General features: G+C 34.0%; 1 protein-coding gene across 1 annotated transcript in view; it reads right to left on the reverse strand.

Annotated features, from left to right (window-relative positions):
• Positions 1 to 635: 635 nt before the first annotated feature.
• Positions 636 to 20,157, reverse strand: part of LOC144963078 (uncharacterized) — a 103,203-nt gene continuing 83,681 nt past the window's right edge. The window contains exons 6-22 of the mRNA XM_078896710.1: positions 14,106 to 14,195; positions 13,178 to 13,298; positions 12,588 to 12,662; positions 12,105 to 12,249; positions 11,200 to 11,272; positions 10,716 to 10,845; positions 10,072 to 10,257; positions 9,411 to 9,510; positions 8,819 to 8,931; positions 8,163 to 8,339; positions 7,503 to 7,631; positions 6,809 to 6,911; positions 5,129 to 6,384; positions 2,789 to 3,712; positions 2,268 to 2,360; positions 1,571 to 1,645; positions 636 to 872 (exon numbers count right to left, since the gene is read on the reverse strand). Coding sequence (XP_078752836.1) covers positions 759 to 872; positions 1,571 to 1,645; positions 2,268 to 2,360; positions 2,789 to 3,712; positions 5,129 to 6,384; positions 6,809 to 6,911; positions 7,503 to 7,631; positions 8,163 to 8,339; positions 8,819 to 8,931; positions 9,411 to 9,510; positions 10,072 to 10,257; positions 10,716 to 10,845; positions 11,200 to 11,272; positions 12,105 to 12,249; positions 12,588 to 12,662; positions 13,178 to 13,298; positions 14,106 to 14,195 — 3,904 coding nt within the window. The 3' untranslated portion in view covers positions 636 to 758. The remainder of the gene's footprint in view (positions 873 to 1,570; positions 1,646 to 2,267; positions 2,361 to 2,788; positions 3,713 to 5,128; positions 6,385 to 6,808; positions 6,912 to 7,502; positions 7,632 to 8,162; positions 8,340 to 8,818; positions 8,932 to 9,410; positions 9,511 to 10,071; positions 10,258 to 10,715; positions 10,846 to 11,199; positions 11,273 to 12,104; positions 12,250 to 12,587; positions 12,663 to 13,177; positions 13,299 to 14,105; positions 14,196 to 20,157) is intronic.

Here is a 20,157-nt window from a genome sequence, read left to right on the forward strand (position 1 = left end):
ATGATTTTGTTCCATTGTAAGTATCCTTAAGAAGTGTATCTCAGTCACCGTTTATCAATCTCAAGAATGGTAAAATGGCGAACAGTAAATAGTGATAACTATCGATTAATATTATATACACAAATCTGTCACCTCAGAAAGAAACTGTGAGAGTTGATGATCATTGTTGAAAGGAGTGCACAACATGACAGAGTTTACTATAGACCACATTTTCACCTCTGGTTTATTGCTAGTGCTTTGCACCTGTGCATGGCCAATATAGACCTTAACTGACGATGATGATTCACGTCACCACAAAATGTAATAAAGATATTTATTTTATTCCAGTAAATAGTCCATCAATTAGAACTTTTTTTGTTTGTGGATGGCAAATTGTAAACAATATTTCACTCTATGCCCATTCCAGTTTGATGAGTCATGGATGGTCACGGCAGCCCCATATTAAAATGCTTGGCTGCATGATGGTGTGGGTGTCTGACAAAATGTCAAATCCTTTAGTGTGGAATTCTTATTGGTCGGTGCTTGTCAAAGGAATGAAAGCTCTCGATTTATGTTAACCAACAGTAGTTTTGGGCTGGTGACAATACTCAAAATCCAGTATGAATGAACGAAAAAAAGCAAAGTCATTATCACCAACAGTTTGTGACAAGATTGCCATAAACACAGCGTTTGCAGGTCAAGCTCATGACAGATGCTTGTAATGGCTTTTGAGTAGAAAGGTGCCTGTTGGCATTTTCCATCACGATTGAATGAAAACACTAGACCATGTTGACCTTTTGATACCTTTCCACCAGCATGTTGACACTACTGCTGTTCTTGAGGACGGAGACTGCTTTGTTATGGGGGATGCCTTGGAAGTTGATGTTGTTGACCTGAGGAAACAAATAAACTAATTGTAAATAGACAGATAAGTTAAGGAGGCTAAGAAATTGGGTAAATTATATAAATAAATGTATCTGGAATATTTCACAGGTAGTAGTTAGAATTTTACACAATAATATGAAATGTACCAGTAATATATTATTTCCCTTTGTTTTTAGAAGCATGTGCCTTACTGCACTGTTAGACGTATTATGCAGGTACAGTACTGAGGATCGCATTCTACAACTAGTAAATATTGTTGCTGGTATCAAGCTTCTGAGTAATTTTGGGACATTTAAGGATGCACTGCAGATTATCTAGAAAGTTAAAAAAATATTCTCTTGGTCATGGACATCGATAGTAGCATTCAATCTGAAAGAGTCATTTGGATTAATGTTAATATCTAGAAATTTTGAGGAAAGGAAAAATTATGTGTGTTCACCACAATGCTATGTTAAGGATATGATTTAAGTAAAATTATAGCCACTTTGTAGACCATGTTAGGAAGATAATTACAAGCTGAAGATAAGGATTTATTCAAAGAAACAAAAACAGTCTATGATAATTTGATTTAGATAACATATTATGTATAATAGTCAGATAACAAGACAAAAAAATCCATTGTAAATTGCACACTGGATATTTACATGCTATCTGTCATAGAATCAGCTTTTGCTGTTTTAAACATTTTATTTCAATATAAATTTACCTCGAGTATTTTGTCTCCTGGTCGAAGTAAAGTTGAGGCAGGCCCATTTGGAATTATTTTCGTCACAAATATTCCCTGTTAAAAGAGTAAAACGAATTTTTATAAAATTTATTCACATCTTATATTTATTGGTTTTGCTCATTTAGAAGCTTGATAGGTAAATGAGTATTACAAAAGAATACTATTTTAAAAACACCATTTGAATACGACACAATTATGACTAAGTCACGCTCTGAGTACTTTAAATCATCAAGTTGTATAGCATAATACATGAAATAAAATATAAATTAGAATACACATACACATAACACTACCAATCAGATACCAGATACCGATGATAAATGGCCCTCAATATTTGCTCAATATGGAAAAAGTAATGCATTAGACTTGCTTGGACTATGTGCACATTTTTGATTCTCCAGTTTCTGTAATACAGAATATAGCCACCGTTTGTGTCCAGTTTGATGTTCCTCGCAATACTGTCTAAGTCCTGCTGTATTTAATTTTACATTTCATATTACACAAGATGGCTGTTAGGCGTCCTTTTTGTAATAGCTCTCCCTGCCCACCACATGTACTCGATAATAGAGGGACAACCTACATTGGAGACAATTTGAGACATGAAATCTTGTGATCACATGTGATTTTTAACTAGTAAATTCATAATAATTGTTTAATCAAACCATAACGAACTTACATTGTCATTTGCTCTGAAAGGATTTCCCATAGACCCAATGCCACCAGCAATGGAAAATCCGAGGCCTGGATTTTTCTGGATGGTAACTCGAAACTAGAAGAACATTTGAGGGGAAAATGTTTTTGATTGAGTTACAAGGAAAATCTTGATATTTTACAGAATGATGATAGTGATGGTAAATACTAGAAAGGAGATTATGTGATGATGATGATGATGATGATGATGATGATGATGATGATGATGATGATGATGATGATGATGATGATGATGATGATGATGATGATGATGATGATGATGATGATGATGATGATGATGACGACTAGCACGATGATGGAAATGTTTGTTAGAAAGACTGCTATTCGTATTCTTGATAAACAATATCTATAAAGATGAATCCACTTTCTATTAAAATTTTTATAGTGTTCTAAAATATCCACAAAGAATATCTATTTCCAGTAAAAGTTATAATAAAATTAATAAGCTGCTGTTATTAATATTATTTATTAATCATCGCTCCTCACCTCGTCTCTATGGTGCTCTGTTGTAGAGTCTGGATAATGACTCTGATGGTCTTTAATGGGTGTCATTTCTCTTGATGGAGGATCACTATCTACTGATCGCTTTGTTGGGGTCTGACGCTGTGAGGGAGGTGTGCAAGTCGGCCCAGAGCTGTGCGATCCAGGCCCTCTTTTCATATTATCTTTACTGAAATCGTTGATTCTTTCATAGACATGATGGCCATGACCATAACCGCTGTCAGTGGAGCTTGAGACCTGTGACGATTGCTCCTGGTTAGGAACCATTCTCATTTCATCCATATTGCCCACTTCAAAACTAGTGGAGTACGGATCAAATGGTTGATCATGGAGAGCTGATGATTTATGAATGCCATATAAACTGTTTTCATGTCGTGGAAAGTCATGTGGAGAGGAACGATTTAGCACATCACTCCTCGAGTCAGATGAGTCTGAAAAATTTCTATCATTGTTACTCCTAGCAATTCGACTATGGGGTCGATGGTGTTGATGATATGGTTGGGCTCCAATTTGAGACGCAGAGCCAATATGAGATGAAGAACTTCCAGATCTGGTTGTATGATTATCTTGTGGTGTATGTCCACTACTTCCTTGGCTTATGCGATCTACATCAGCATAATCTCCGTATGAAACCTTGTCCCTATTGTTTGAAGGGAGGTCTGAATAAGGACTGTTGCCATGGAAACCACAAGGGGAAGATCGTGATTTGTTCATGCTGGTCGGCCCAAGAACTAGAAATTTGGACATGCCAACTTGAGAGGGCTTAGGTGACTCCCTGTTGGTTGAGGAAGAATCGCTGGATGTCCTGCTTTTGGTCACGTGGCCATCCACAGGTCGTCTGTATGGAGGGGCATTAGGATAGGGTGGAGGTGTGGCTTGGTTATGGCTGGGTGGCAAGCTGTGGCTTGACTGGAAAAGAAAAGTAGAGAGAACAGCAACTGATTAAATATTATTAAATATATTTCTACGACTAACAAATACTGAGTTGTACAGAGGCATTATTTTGTTTTAAATCATTGTCTTCTTAGTCCCTCTGTTTTAAACATTACCTTATGATTCACTACAAAAAATACATAAGTTTTGTTTTTGTTTGTTTTTAAGGGTTTTACACACTTGCAACACATCAGCGCCAGTAAAAAGGAAGAAAATAGTAAAAAGTTCTAGAATTACAATTAAAGCACCCAAGAAAAAGTAAGACATAGGGGAACTGGAACAAATAGGGATCAGATGTAGATTCAAAGAGCATACCACCAATGTACTTAGTTTGAGATCACCTATAAGTCTCATCCGGACACAAGCACAAAATCCAACAAAGAGGAATACACTCAAATGATTACATTATAAATTCAAAATAACAAATATAATAATACATAACAGAGAGATGATTTCAAAGGAAAAAAATATCATCCCCCAAAACAATAACTATGCATTTGACTGTTTCCCTCCCAGCTAGGACTCCGGCCAGGACCAGGACAAATCCCAGTAATCTCATTCCAAGACAAAGGCAGAAAGCATGTTGGAAAACAGATATAAGGGGATAGAAGAAACAGTATGTACCCCCTGCCCACTATGGGAAGTCAGGAACCCCACCCAGAAATACATAATTGAATGCCACACAAGATGGCACTATATATACACTAAGAATATGTCTTTATTGAATCATAGAAAAGTACTTAAGAAAATAAATGAACCAAAAATTGTTATAGAGAGAGAGGATTGCATATTGTGGCATTTGTATAGTATATGAAAGTCAGTTTGAAACCAAGATGTTTATGGTTCAAACAAGTTGCCAAAATAAAGATGACAATTATTTGAAATGAGAATATTAATAGTGACGACAAATGGGCTCATGGAGCTGTACTTAGTTCTGAATGGACAGCAAAATTGCAGTATGATGCCCTATCACAAATAGACGTACCTAAACATTTCAATCCAAACCAGCTACTCAGACAAAACAGAAAGAAAAAGGCAAGAGAAAATCTTAATCTAAATAATCAGCCTGTATCTTGTATTTTCTTTCTGCTGTTTCTTAAAAACCTTTTCTGATTTTTGTCTTATACCAGTGCCTGCTCAATAGCTTGTCAATTTGATACTACCCAACACTGCAGGGTAATGAGGGACGGGGGCAAGGGAAAGGATATGTGATTTGAGGGGTAGAATAATTCTAACATGATCAGGTTTTGATGCACTATTAACAATCAAGCCAACAAATTAGGGAGCAGGCACTGGTATAAGAAAAATATATATTTTTTTAATATGCTTTTTCAGATCTTTAACAATCAATCCCCTTGCTACAGAGGTCTATCAACATAAAGGTTTACTAACCATAGGTCTTTGTGATGATTTTTCTTCAGATAAAGAATATAAATTTCCTCCTCTTTTAACATCATAGCCGTTGTGTCCTTGGGTGATAGATGATGATGTTTTGTTCCTGCTCTGAGGTGGACCACTGTTAGCGACTGGTGAGCTCTGGTCCAAGAAACTTTCATTGTGAAATGAGGGTGGTGGAACTGAAACTGAAACTGGAGCTGTCAGCAATGATGCATTGGAACCAGCATTTAAGGTTGGTTTCGGGGCTATTGGCGGAGGTGGCTGTCCATGACTTTTGTGGGAAATATGAGGGGATTGTGAGGAATTTTGAGACATATGAGGTCCTTTAGAGCACACTGAAGACATAGAGCCATTTTTCGATGAATTGTTTTTTAAAGAATATGATGAAGACTGATTTAAATCCCCATTGTTTATAGACTGGTTGATATTAGGATTAGAAGTTCTTAAGTTGGAAGATGAATTGTAAATTTCATTGGAATTATTATTTATATTTCCCTTTGATGAGAATTTGACATAATCATCATCTGTAATGAAATTGGGATTGTAAGCAGTTCTAGAGTTGCTATGTGTATGGTAAGACCGTGTGGAGTGTGAGTCATTAAGTATATAATCACTGGAGTGGCTTCGTGGCTCGGATTTGGATGGTGAATGAGGACGTGGATTATGAGATGATGTTGGTGTGGATACTCTTGAAGATGGACTACCATCAAAATAATGAGATTGGGATGATAATTGCTGCTGTTGCTGTTGCTGACGGTTTTGGTTGTGTTGTTGCTGATAAGCTGCTGCTGCTGCATTTGCTGTTCCATAGACACCATAATTGTCTACATCACTACTATGCCCACCACTGCTACTGCCACCCTTTCTTCTATGACGATGATGGTGATTACCGCTGTGATGGTTATAATGATGACGATGATGTCGACGAGGCAAAGGTTGCGATCTAACAGACATTGTTTCTGAATTGGAATCTCCCTTAAACTCAACATAATCTTTATTTGAATCAGGATGGTACCTCCCATCCACATCACTACGATATCCTGTATCTGAATCATAATCCCGCAGCCTCCGTGACCTTCGACCTCTATGCTGTGACAAGAGTTGCCTTTGATATAAGTCCTCTTGATCGTACTCATCATTCCCAGATGTTGTGACCCCGACTGTTGATGTTGAAGGATTGTCTTTGTCTCCTGGTGGAGATGACAGGTCTGGTGTAGAGCCAGACAAACGTGCAAGGTTGGCCCGTTTTCCTGGAACACATTAAAATCTGAGTAAGTCAAATTATCTCTTTTATTTACAGATCCGTTATTTTATTATTTAAAAAAAAATTATAATAGACATTTCTTTTTCTATTTTATTTATTTCTCTATGGTAAATTTTATCATATCTTATTTTCATAAATGCATCTTTTATTATAATGCATAAATGTCCCAAATGGACAATTCTATCCAAACAGAGTAAAGTTACAATGTAAATCTAAAGTAAAAACTATAAAAACTAAAAAAACAAAAACAACAGCGATATAATATGTTTGATTATATATATTTTTTCAAGGTAAATAAAACTTGCTATAAATAAGAAATCCTCTGTGGTACATTTTTTTTTTAATCTTGAAAATCTCATGAACAAACTGCCAGTGGAAATGGGATCACTGTAAAATAATGATGAAATTACCTCTTTTTGAAGATTCTTCTTTGATAAGGAATTTTGTATCAGAATCTATATCTGGCACCGACAGTCTGTGCTGCATTCTGGCTTTATCTTTCATTTGCTTTTCCTGTAAGAAGATGAATCAAGTAACCATAGTTAGTTTCTGTTAATTTGATCTTTATTTGAGACCACCAAATATTTTCAAAACGTATCTATATTAGAAATATGAACATACTTTTCCTCATGATTATCCTTATTATTGCCATTTATCCAGTGCAGATGAAAAGATCATTTAAAATCAAATCAATAGAAACTAACTAAAGTTTAATGATTTTAAAAGGACTGAAAAAAAAAAACCAGGACAAAAACAATAAAAATACAAAAATGCGCCCAGTGAGCAGCTGGTAGAGCATTAAACAAATTAGCAAATGACCTAGTTTCAACGCAGAGACATTTTTCAGGTGGCTTCTTTCTTTTTCTCATTTGATTTCAATGACTCGGACTCCAATTAGAATAATGTTGCCTATTTGAAGACATTGATGTCATGACATTGTCCAATTTAATCTGGTTGAAAGTATTTTCCTATTTAGAGGGTACCTAAAAGTGTTTTACTTTATAAAATAACTCATGGGTTGACTATTTCATATTAATTATATATGTAGATTTAAAAGAAAATTCTATATGTATTCGGGCCAAGCATCTTGCGTTCTGGACTTGCCTTGTCATATCGATACAGTCTGTGAGATTCCTGGAAGGTTGGAGACAATGATTTGGTGACTCTAGCCTCTCTCACCCTCACATCAGATGTGTCTGGAACTCTGGCATAGCCGAATCCAGATTGGGATGTCTAAAATTGGAGAATTAAAAGATTTTTTTTTCAAGGGTGACCAAATAAAAAGTTAACAATACATAAAAGTTGTAGCAAGGAACAAGAAATATGACCTCTTCCTGTTGGGGTGACCCAGATGCTGAAGATTGAAAAGATTGAATTTAATGTAAAAAAAAAAAAATTCAACGATCTTTGAGTTCAATTTTGCAAGAAATTACATTTAATCTTCTCCAAAGAAAAACATAAACAATCAATTTAACTTGTCATATTTGACAGTTAAGATATGAAATTCAATTTCCAGCATCTTTTGCGCGAAAACATAATACCAGTCTGAGATGGTGGATTACACAAATGATAGAATAACAAACTATTTGTCGATTCCGGTATACTCTTGCTTTTATTAGAAGGGTTGGTCTACTTTGAATAAAACATTACAGTTCCTTTTTTTTTTTTATTTCTCTTTCAAACATGCTTCTGGGGATTAATACTTATGAGAGTTAAAATATTTCAATGCTGACACCAAGATTTACTAGAAAATATTTAAAATACCTCATCAAAATTCCCAGAGACTCTTGAACTCCTCTCAGCTTTATCAGCCTCAGCAGAGGACTCTCTATCTTTCCCGTGACTGTCACTTATCGCCCGACGCATGGCAAGGTTACGGGCATGCCGCACCTTACCCCTCATTTCTTTAGGATATGGGGTGGGGCAACGAACAAGAGTGCCCTGGTTAGAAGTAAACAATGTGGAAAAAAAATAAACATTAATCATGTTAGTAATCAACAATATTAGGTGCAGAGATTAAATGAAAAGTATATGTTAGTTTTCAAATGATTATGAGAAGTAAGGAAATGGTGAGATATGAGAAAATAACTCATTTCCTCTTGTCATAATTTGTGGTGGGCATAACCATTTATCACTATCACACTTAAACTGATAGAAATTGATCACACTTTTTTTCATTGTCTTCATAAAACCCATTTACCTGATGAAAGCAAGCAATGGAAGTTTTTTTTAAATTCATAAAGCCATGCACTGAACTCAACAATTGGTTAAAAAAAACAAACCCCCAAAGATTTGAAAGGAACATGTGATTAACAACTGGTAGGAAAAAAAACACATATTTGAAACTGATTTACTCTAACAAAGGAGTTTGACCAAAAAAAAGTGTTTCACAGAAACGCTAGAGGAATTGATTAACTTGCCTCTTCATCACTGTTGTCATTGAAGTCAAAGTGAATCTGTTGTCGACCCAGTCGCTCCTCATCCCACATGGAGGCGTGGAAACTTGATGTGTCACCTGTATGGTCACGTTCATCTAGAATTTTTTTTAATGACCGGGAAAGATTATATTTCTTAAAGATTTGACTAAACATTATTTTGATTTTTAAAACAATAAGATTCCTTTAAAAATGATTAAATTATTTTATGAAAAACCTTAGTTAAAAACAAGAAAAATCTTGGGTGGAAATACATCAGTGAACAAATAAATGAATGGTTAAAAATTGGATTGAATGAAATAAAAAAACTATGAAAATATAGAAGAAAAGTTAACAAATAAACGTATACAAATAAACAAAACAAAAAAAAGATTAAAATTTCAGCAAGAATAGACTTTTAGTTAACATCTTCATTCATATCTTTCAGTGTTTTTGTAAAATATGTGATATTGTGATACAACTGGAGTGAGATATAATTTGAATATGATCATTGCTCAAATAGTCATCCAGAAAAACTTGTGATGAATCATGAGACATTAAAAATTACTCCCAATTACAAGAAGTTCAAAACACAAACCGTTGGTCTGCAAATCTCCTTGAGGCAACAAGTAACACGTCAAGATTTTTCTCCCCGTGTCTTCTTCATACTCCGATTGCAAGGGAATCAATGGACGCGTCTGGAATACATAGAATAAGAATTAAATTAATACTAGTGTGTATTTTTTTCTATTTCTCATATTATATACTCAAATCTAGATATTTCGTCTAAAGAGTGGGTATTATTTTCAGAGATGAAAGTAATAGATCATTATCAATCATAATTATATGCTGAGTGAAAAGGCAATATGTCTTTAAATAATCCATGAGAAAATTTAGAAATGTTCTAGTATGAAATAATGCACAGATTTAGGATTAGTAAAAATACAATTAAAATCTCAATATATTTTTTTAAACAACTGGTTTATTGCATCAATTACAGTGCTAATTGTCCATAATAAAAAAAAGGTTACTTATTATATTCATACATCATATCATTGCATGGCTTTAATAACAATAATATGGTTAAAACGATTTTTTTTAATCGGCAAGTTAAAAATAAAAATTTGCTACAATCAAGAGAAATAATTAGTTTCAATTAATTATGCCCTTGTCATTAGAGAAGAATGTAATCCCATTCTAAACATGTCGTGAATAGGTTACATGCTCTGTATCCAGTATTGGAATGTTTAAAAGGTTACCTGATTTTCTGTCAACCACAAAGCTTGAAGCTCCTTCAACTTGACGATAGTGAAAGGAAGACAACGTAGTAAATTATCACTTAAATTGAGAACTCTGAGACGAGGAATTCTACCAATCTCATCAGGAATGTAGGTCAGTTTGTTACTGCGTAGAGAGAGGATTGTTATGCCGAGGCAGCTCCCCACCTGAAATCAGAAAAACAAAAATTTAAACAATTAAAGAGGAATTTTAATGACTTACTTCATTCCACAAGCATACTATGAAATCTATATGAGCAAGGGTGCCTATATTATTTTACTACCACTGCTATACATTTGGCCACTTACACATATATTTTGCAAATTCTAAATCTCACTTCATACTAAGGAATTAATCCCCCCCAAAAAAATGTTAATAAAAAAAGATCTTAATATCTACTTTCAATGTTGGTATTTAAAAAAAAAAATATAAACTGATTTTCTTGTGAAAAGCTTGACTGAAAAAAATCATTAAAAAATAAAAGACATATTTGTTTGAATTTGGTGAAACCAGATTCAGGTAGTGCAATCGAATAGTTTGCTGAGTATTAAACAAAAAGTTAAAATCAAGGTATGTACCCATGCAATACTTAGCAAGATTCAAAATGATGACAATAATTGCTTACCTCAGCTGGAATGAATTGTAAAAGGTTTTCATCTGCGTAGAATGTTCTAAGATTTCTGAGAAGGCCTATGCTTGCTGGTAGATCTTCAAGGTCATTTTCGCTGACATTCAGCTCAGACAAGGAGGTTAAGCTAAATATGGGAACAAATATATTGGTAATGTGTTTATAATGTGTCTTCATAGACAAAACCCATAGTTATGTATTATTTTGGTTGTCAGGAAATTGCTCAACTCTTAAGATTACAATAATAAGTTTTCTGTAAATTAAGAGATTTCAAATTTGAAAGCCTCTGACAGTGAGATTGCAATTGAACTTTTAGCTATCACAATTTCATAATATCATAGTTGTCTGATTAAATTTAAATTATATCAAAATTGATTGGGGAAGAATATTCAGTTTTATCTAAGCTGGTAAATAATCAGATGTAAATAGGCTAAACGTTCTAAAATATCGTGTTAGACCTTGTACAGAATAATTAACTTACCCTCCTAATGTTTTGGGTAGGCATGTAAGTTGGTTGTCATCTACCTTGAGAGTTGTCAAGTTATTGAGATTTCCTGAAAGGAAAGAAAGGAATATAAAAACTTGCCATGTATTCCCTTTAAAAACAAGTATATTCATGGGTGATCAATGTAATGTACACAATTAGATTTCCGTTTTAAACAGTCATACTAACACTTTTTTAAGCGATCAGAAATATTTTTTAATATCTTGTTTAAGGAATTATCAAATAGTAACATTCATGTTGAAAGGAAGTTGGGTATATTCACTTAAATAAGCCAAACCAAATCAGTTTTGTTTGTAAATGACTTAGATGTTGAAAAGTTGATTTATAGTAAAACAATATTTTATTTCTGGATTGTATGTTTCATTAAGTGAAATGGATACAGTTTCTTAAGTTGCGTAAAAACAAAATTTCATACTTCTGATCATTTTAGTCTCTGACAATGGAACATTTAGTTGATTATTTTAATCTTTCATTTAATTTTATGGGCACCTAGTTCATTCTGACGCAATAAAGATTGTGTGTGGATGTGTGTGTGTGTGTGTGTGTGTGTGTTTGAGTGTGTGTGTGTGTGTGTGTGAGTGTGTGTGTAATATATTTAATATATATAATACAATCATGTTTATATATATATATATATATATATATATATATATATATATATATATATATATATATATATATATATATATAATATATATATATATATAATATATATATATATATATATATATATTTTTTTTTTTTTTTTTTTTTTTTTAATTTATTTTTTTTTTTTTGTTTTTTTTAATTTTTTTTTTATATATATATATATATATATATATATATATATATATATATATATATATAATATATATATATATATATATATATAATTAACTTACCTATGGAATCAGGTAGAGCCAACAGATGGTTGCTAGTCAGGTGGATATCAGCAAGAGACACACAACCTTCCATCTCTTCGGGCAGTTCCTGAAGCTTGTTCTTGCTTGCATCCAGGAACATTAGCTGCTTCAAGTTTCCAATCGCCTGGAGCAAAATGATATACAATTTGATGAAAGCAAATCTTTAAATACCCAGGTCACCGTACGTCTCAACGGAATGTGACTCAATAGTCATATTTTAAAAGTTGTTATCGTTTTAGTTTTGTGCTGAATCCAAGATACAGGAGTAAATATCGTAACGGAATTTTAAATTTTATCTAAAAATAGAACCGTCGTTTTAAAACTATGCTGTGTGGAAATAATTGAAATACATTTGTAAAACGGGAAAATTTAAAATGTTTTTTATATGAGAAAATGTAAAAATCCCCAAAAATGTGACCCATTAAGTATACTATCAAGCCAAGCATTAAATGATGTACTTACAGGGTGTATTAAAGATATCTGGTTGTTGTCACACCACAATTCAAGCAGGTTGTTTAGACTGCCGACTACATCAGTCTGAAAATCAAAGAATAATTCTAAACATGGGACCGTAATTAAAACATGTGAAATTATCAGCATTTATGCCATATTTCCAAACCTCGAGATGCATGCATATCAACCTGACAATTTAAAAAGTAATTCTTTAATATATGTCACAGGAAAACTCGTTTAACAATTCTTGACTACACATTTGAAACTAATCATGTATTTTATTACAGTTATTTCTCAAAAATATTAATATTACAATAATTCCTCTGTCAAATTAATTTTTTAATAAGCAAATGTAAACTTATTAAAGCTAAGTAACAAAAAAAATAAAAGAAGAAGAAGAAAGAAACACATACTAAAATATCACCCTTAATCTAAAAAACAAAACTTATTAAAAAGAAGTTATTCGAGGGCCAAGCCCATCTCCTGCCTACAGCAAGCATACTTCATTTTATAATTTAAGACCCGAGAGAGTCCTTCAATCATAAAAACATATACATAATTGAATACAATTTTCTCATTGTGATTTAAACCCAAATTACCAGTTCTGTAAACTCGTTATTGCCGATGTCAAGCCGTTCCAATGACACGAGACGACTGAAAGAACGAGGGAGGGTTTTCAAGTGGTTTTCTCTCATTTCCAAGATCCTCAACTTGGTCATTCTGGATAGAAGAATTGGATGAAGACGTTTTAATATCAGAGCAATCAGTTTTAAAAATAAACGTGATGTTTAAACTTAAACCTTAAATGTAATTGAAGTTAAGCTATTATAAAGTGGAATCTCTATGTGCGTTACTATGATGGGCATTTTTATATTTTACCAATACCTACATTATAATAATATTTGTTTAAATATTTCATTCTATAAGCCTTTAATGAGCATGTGTAGAAGTAATACGTAAACAATGATCTTTCAATGTCACTTGGCTGTTGATGCCAAAAATAATTCTAAGGTGTACAACGTCATTCCGAAAATAACAGCTGTTTACTAACTCTTAGACAGGGTTCTGATATATCCACACACAAAAAATGTAATTTCCACCAGAGCTAACTTAGACCCATCTATCCCACTAGAGCATAAACAAGTTAGGAGCTTTCTGACATAGTGAAGTTTTGGTATCTGATTAGCTTATAAAAGCTGATATTTTCATGTACTGGAGATCCATGGAACCGGAGTTTAATCTGATTTAGGAAGCATACCTGAAAAATAAAAATTCCTAGTTAACAATTGGTTGGCACGCTGGCCTATGGCTACAGCAATATAGGCCATGGCATATTCATTGTAAGTTCGCCTAAACAATCCTTTCTAAGATGTCAAAGAGATGACATTTTTACCGCAGCAACCTTAAACACACAATTTGACAACGACATCGAAGCCTCGCGTATTTGTGTGAACAAAAAAGTAAGGGGGTGAAGGTGTTCAAGCAAGTAAGAAAATGGGTCAATTTTTGTTGACTTGGCATACATACCGTCCAAAACTTCCTGGTAAGTAGTCTAAGAAGGTGTCGTTGAGGAACAGGTGAGTCAAGTTGGCCAGCTGAGTGAACCCCTCTGGTAATCTGGGGGGTGAAAGGAAGGAAAAAATATTGTATATTATTGTTCAGTTTATATTGAAAATGTAATCGAAGCAATGACGAGGATTATTACGATGACGACGACGACCACGACGATGATGATGATGATGATGATGATGATGATGATGATGGTGGTGGTGGTGGTGGTGGTGGTGGTGGTGGTGGTGGTGGTGGTAGAGGTGGTGGTGGTGATTATGGCGGTTCATTAAGTAATTGACGAATGATTCTAAACTACTTTAGGATGTGCGTTCCGAGGTAAAAGTCATCAATCCGATCATGTTCAACATGGTTTGGTTTTGATACACAATGAGACACCGTACCTATAGCTGAGCAACCGACGCCACGTACATACTTAGTACTCTCTCTCTTGTTATAATAAATAGATTAATACATAATAACAACAACAACAACAACAATAATAAATATAATAATAATAATAATAATAATAATAATAATAATAATAATAATAATAATAATAATAATAATAATAATAATAATAGTAATAATAATGATAATAAAAATAATAACAATAATAATAATAATAATAATAATAATAATAATAATAATAATAATAATAATAATAATAAAATAACAAATTGGTTGGGGATCAACATCGTTCCTAATGGCTAATGTAAAATTTATATAATCAAGCACAGAATTACTGGCAAATCTAAAAATTATAAAACTATTTTTTACAGACATATACGAGTAACTTGCAAATCTTCTTAATATTTCAGGCTAATTCTATCATCCGTTGACTCAAATTAAAACGAAGAAAATCTGCTAGGTCGTATTACTCAGTCCTTTGTGAAGTTTGACTTTCATTGCGAGTATAATTTATTCTACGCAATTCTAGCATATCCACAAAAAAGCATTGTTCCTTAAAGCCAATGTTAAATTTTTATCATCGAGCATAGAATTACCAGCAAATCTAAAAATACAATACATTATGGAAGAGATTAAACAAAAAGTTAGCTCAAGATAGAGAGGGATGGAAACTGTCTGTCTGTGGTCTATAGCCTGACCTAGGGTGAAAAAGGCAATGATGGTGATGAGTATAAGTGCAATAGATGACCGCCTGTTCCTAATAGCCTTTATTTCTCCGCAAATATGATTGCTTAGTAGTAGTAGTAGTAGTAGTAGTAGTAGTAGTAGTAGTAGTAGTAGTAGTAGTAGTAGTAGTAATAGTAGAAGTAGTAGTAGTAGTAGTAGTAGTAGTAGTAGTAGTAGTAGTAGTAGAAGTAGTAGTAGTAATAATAATAATAATAATAATAATTGACAAACCAACTCAAAGTGCGATACCTCACAGGCCACACCTATTTCACACTTCGTGTCCGCATTTTCTTACGAAACTGAATGAAGAGAACTAAGAAAGCCACATCTACGATCAATGGTGTGCAAAATCAGATTTGACAGATAATTACGACACAGATAATAGATAAGTTCAGATAAATAAAGGCAGGCAAAAAACGACAAAATATAGAAAGTTTTAAAATCTTTAAATCATGAATCCAGAGACAAAATGAAAATAAACTTGCACTCTTGCTTTTGGGATTCTGAACTTGTTCCATTCCCAATGCTAGTGCTGCGTTTCGAGATATTATTATATTATATCTGGGAATTCGTTCAGAGTTCGAATGTGTAAAACAATTTCGACTCTTTATTTCATTCAACAGTGCACCTGGTCATTAAAGGGCTTATTTTGATTATTTAATTTAGTCTCAATGGGCTATCGAGTACCTACTTGCCAAGTCTGCATAGTCATTCTCTATTGATTTTTGCCTCAAATAAAGCCAACGAATTACTCTGTTTTCTTGAAGTGGTTCTAAGCATAACTTCTCAACAGCTTTTATTTTCATATATATGAAAAGAGTTTCACGATATCTCTAATAGAGTCGTATAGAGCCCTAAATCAAGAGGCGGTATCTCTAACACGGTGATATTGTTATACTTAGTTTTGCCAGAAGCATTATGAAGAGGGGGAAATTATAATATATAGTAGTGTATAGCCGCTTGGTAGCATTGCGATGCGATAGGTAATGAAGCTGTAACCGCCCATGCGATATGGCATTGTGAAATTGCTTCATTCAGATAGATGAATTCATTTTGAATAGGACATCCCATCCGTGGAATACAAGAGGTTTGGATATATAATGATTATAAGAATTCTGCAAAACAATTTCATTATCAATATAATTGGAGATATTAAATATAGGGATGATTTATTTTTGTGAAAGACATATTGAATTCATAAGAAACGAAAGAGTGAGAGATATCAGAAATCACGAGCTTAAATGATGGACTAGAGAAAAGCGACTTTTTTTTAGACTATCAAGTGATTCATTTATTTTTTTAATGGGTTGATTATGGTTAAAAAGTAATATGGTAATTGTTGCGAAAGTGCGGCTTTGTGGTCTTGTAGGGGCTGCCTGAAGCCTGGGATCGTGAAAATACTAACGAAACTTTTGTGATCTTGTGATATGACACTCGGATTCTGATCTATAGGTTCCGTGTGCGACTACGGCTGAGAAGGGCATAGAGTTGAGTCCTTAGATAGAGTTTTCACTCTGTTGGGGACAGCGTGGCTCAGTGGTAAGGTATTTGCTTCGTACCCGAAAGGTACCGAGTTCGAATACCCGCTACGTTATGAGGCCTTAAGCAAGTCACCTCGCCTTAGCTCAGTTTGCGGCGCTGCACTGCGGCTGACGCCTGGGTTAATCCAGTCTTCCTTGGAATAGGCCCCGAAGACAAATTTCCCCAAGGGATTTATTCATTTATTTATTTATTTATTTATTTATTTTATATATGATTTATTCTCTCACCGTACTCGGGTGTTAAGTGAGTACCTGGTCGGTAACACCATCGTCTCCGACATTAAATTATATGTCCTGGCTCGTCCTTGCGTGTAGACTGAGGCTTGGGACCTATTAAGCGTTTTGAGTTCATTTAGTGGATTTTGTCCTATTTTTAAACTCATATTTTTCAAGCTACGGAATAATGAAATAATCTACACGATAAATCGTCAAGGCCGATATTTAAACCAACAAAAAAAAAAAAAAAAAAAAAAAAAATTTTTTAAATGCAAGGCAATAATTCAGGGTGCTTGTCAAGAGTGGATCGATAGGAAGCAATTACTCCATCATGATTCCAAAGATCTTATGAATATTTAAGAGAAATGGGTCGTTCCAGGAATCTAAATTCTGTGATCAAAACTCACAACAATGGAAAAGCCAGGACATATCTAGTAAGGTAACATCTGAATGTGTGCGAAGTTTAGCAAGGAACTTATAACCGATTTTTTTTTAAAAATCCCTACACACTACATTACGAACCGAATATCTTTTTTTTTTTGTTTTTTTTTTTTTTTTTGGTCAATTTATTTATAAACATTAAAGACAGAAGAAAAACTTGCTTTTAAATGGGGCAATATCCACTAAATGCGCTCAACCCGCTTCACAAGGAGTCCCAAGCCAACAGCAACACTTAAAATGGAGGACATGACGCCAGCTAGGCGATATTACATTTTTTTATCTGACAGACACAATGCTGTTAACGGCCAGGACCAAGGACTCAACTTTGCCCCGCTCAGAACGGGACTCTAACCCAGGATCATCCGACCCTAAAGCGAGTGACATACCACAAGACACATAGAACATAGAAGAGTTGATCACCAGAGCAATATAAGCCCATCTGTGCCCTCAAGTGGGTGATGGGCAATCCTCTTTGCTTCTTCATATAAAATATTGTAGAATAAGTTTCACTCCAAATATCATTTTTACCTAATCTTGATATCACTCCAAAGAAACCGGTTTATTTTTAAAAACGGCGTGTATTATTCATCGGCTGAAGAGCAGATCTTAAAATGCAAAAATCATTTTAAAAGCCCTTAGTAAAGAGACGCCCAGTGTAAGATGTTGGCAAGGTTGAACGATGTTGTAATGAAGCTGTTGACCAGTTCGTCACACTGCCTTGCTACTACGCCCAAGGTTGGCGGGCGGATGTGAAATGACCCGTCACGTCTTCGACTGTTGGACGAGGAAACCAAGGCCGATTTCCCCTGATGAATTATTCATTGACTTTCCTTCAGCATAATAAGTTTAGAGTTAAAAAGAGTATGAAAAATCACATTAAAAAAATTTTGGCCAGAAAACTCGTTCTTCAAATATGAACAGCTTAAAATGATCCTCATCGTGTCAAAGACTCTCAAACCCGAACCTTCAAGAAAGTTCCAAGTTTGAGGGTTTGGGACAAACGAGGGTCATTTTAATCCTTCAATATTTGAAGGAGTTTTCTGGCCAAGATGTTCAAAATGTGATTTGTCAGAGTTCGGCAGATTCGATATATCCCTGCCCGTCGGATGTCTTTAATTGCAATTATGTATACGACTCGACCACAGCATGAAATGAACGGCTTTCTTTAATGTTTGTGATGGATGGAGAGCTTTATTCGTTATTCGTTGAGACTTATGAATTTTTATAAACCATGATATTAGAGAATCTTAAGTAACGGCTAAGAGAATGGAAAAAGAGCATGTGAATGAAAAGAAAGCAACAAAAAGTAAATTAAACCTTAATTATCTCTCGAGAATACCAGTTAAAATCCAATTATTGATCTTTATCAAAAACCGTTCTGGTAGAAATTTTGAAATGGCACAATGAGGAGTAAACTGAAACTAGTGGGGATCTGGTTTGTCATGTGATATAGTCGGGCGAGTGAAATTTGACACAAGAGACTTAAGTTGTAAGGAGTAAATACTTGCCAATATCAGATTGAGGAAAAAAGTTTGATATCTCGAAAGATGTAAACAAAATAATTGAGTTTTTATAAATGGCAATTGCTACTAAATGTATATATTCCATATATTTTCCGATAATGAAAATGCTGTACTTTTAGTTTGGTTTTACTGTGGATCCGCAACTGGGCGGCTATAACATTGGATTAAACTGCAATAAGATATCCCTCTGTAGGTTTTGGGCGGCTTGGTGTGTTTCGTTGGAGAAAACGTTTCATAAATTCATCTTGCTCTTTCGATTGCAGTTTGCTGTAAATATTCTTTTTTCCTAATTTGCGAGCTAGCTTTCTCTTAACATGAATGGATTAAGTAGATGTTATTGGTTTTTGTAATATATTCAAAATCTGATATCTATCAGGAAGAAATTCTGTTTTCCATTTCTTTTCTTTTTGTTTCTCACGTTTTACTGTCGCAACTTATCAAGTGCGTGTTCATTTATTTTTTTAAGTTCTCCCTTGCAAATCGTCAAAAGGCACAGAGGTGCCGTATAAAAAGAAACATTAGCCTCAATGAACACAAATGGAGCACATAAAGATTTAAAAGGTCAAATGTCAAGCACGTTTCTTTACAGTACCGTAACTAATAAATAAATGTATTGGAATAAACCAGTAGATTATTTATATTGAGAGCACATTGGAAAAGAAAAAAAGTAATATAAAAAGCTTCTGGATTAAGAGAAGGAATCGCAAAACATCCTTCTGATTGAGCCACAGTTCAATGCTCGTCTAGACAAGCGATTAGGTTGGTCACTTGTAAAGCTGTAATACATTCATGGTCAATTTCATTGGAAATTGTGTTTGCCCTATTTCGCACTTTAATTTTCTGTCCACCTGTGGATCTCGTAACTGGTCAAAGGATTAATAATACCAGCAGGGTATAAGATTTTAGATCTGAAATAAAAGAAGCAAGACAACCAAGCAGCGAACTAGCGGACAAGCTTTAAACAAATATTCTTCATTAGCCAAGATATAGACAGTTAAAGGTTCAGATTACAACTCTGGCTGCACGTTTGGCAGAGGTCAGACGTTTCTTCCTTGACTAAATAAAGCATAATACTACCGAATACTGGCAAAGTAAAACCTTTATTTTATATCAACAGATTAAGATAATCCCCGAAATGTAAAAAATATAAAACCCAATGGTTCATGTTCAATG

Source organism: Berghia stephanieae, chromosome 1 (assembly GCF_034508935.2).
Source record: "Berghia stephanieae isolate SIO BIC M18660-M18661 chromosome 1, UCSD_Bste_1.3, whole genome shotgun sequence".
NCBI lineage: Eukaryota > Metazoa > Mollusca > Gastropoda > Nudibranchia > Aeolidiidae > Berghia > Berghia stephanieae.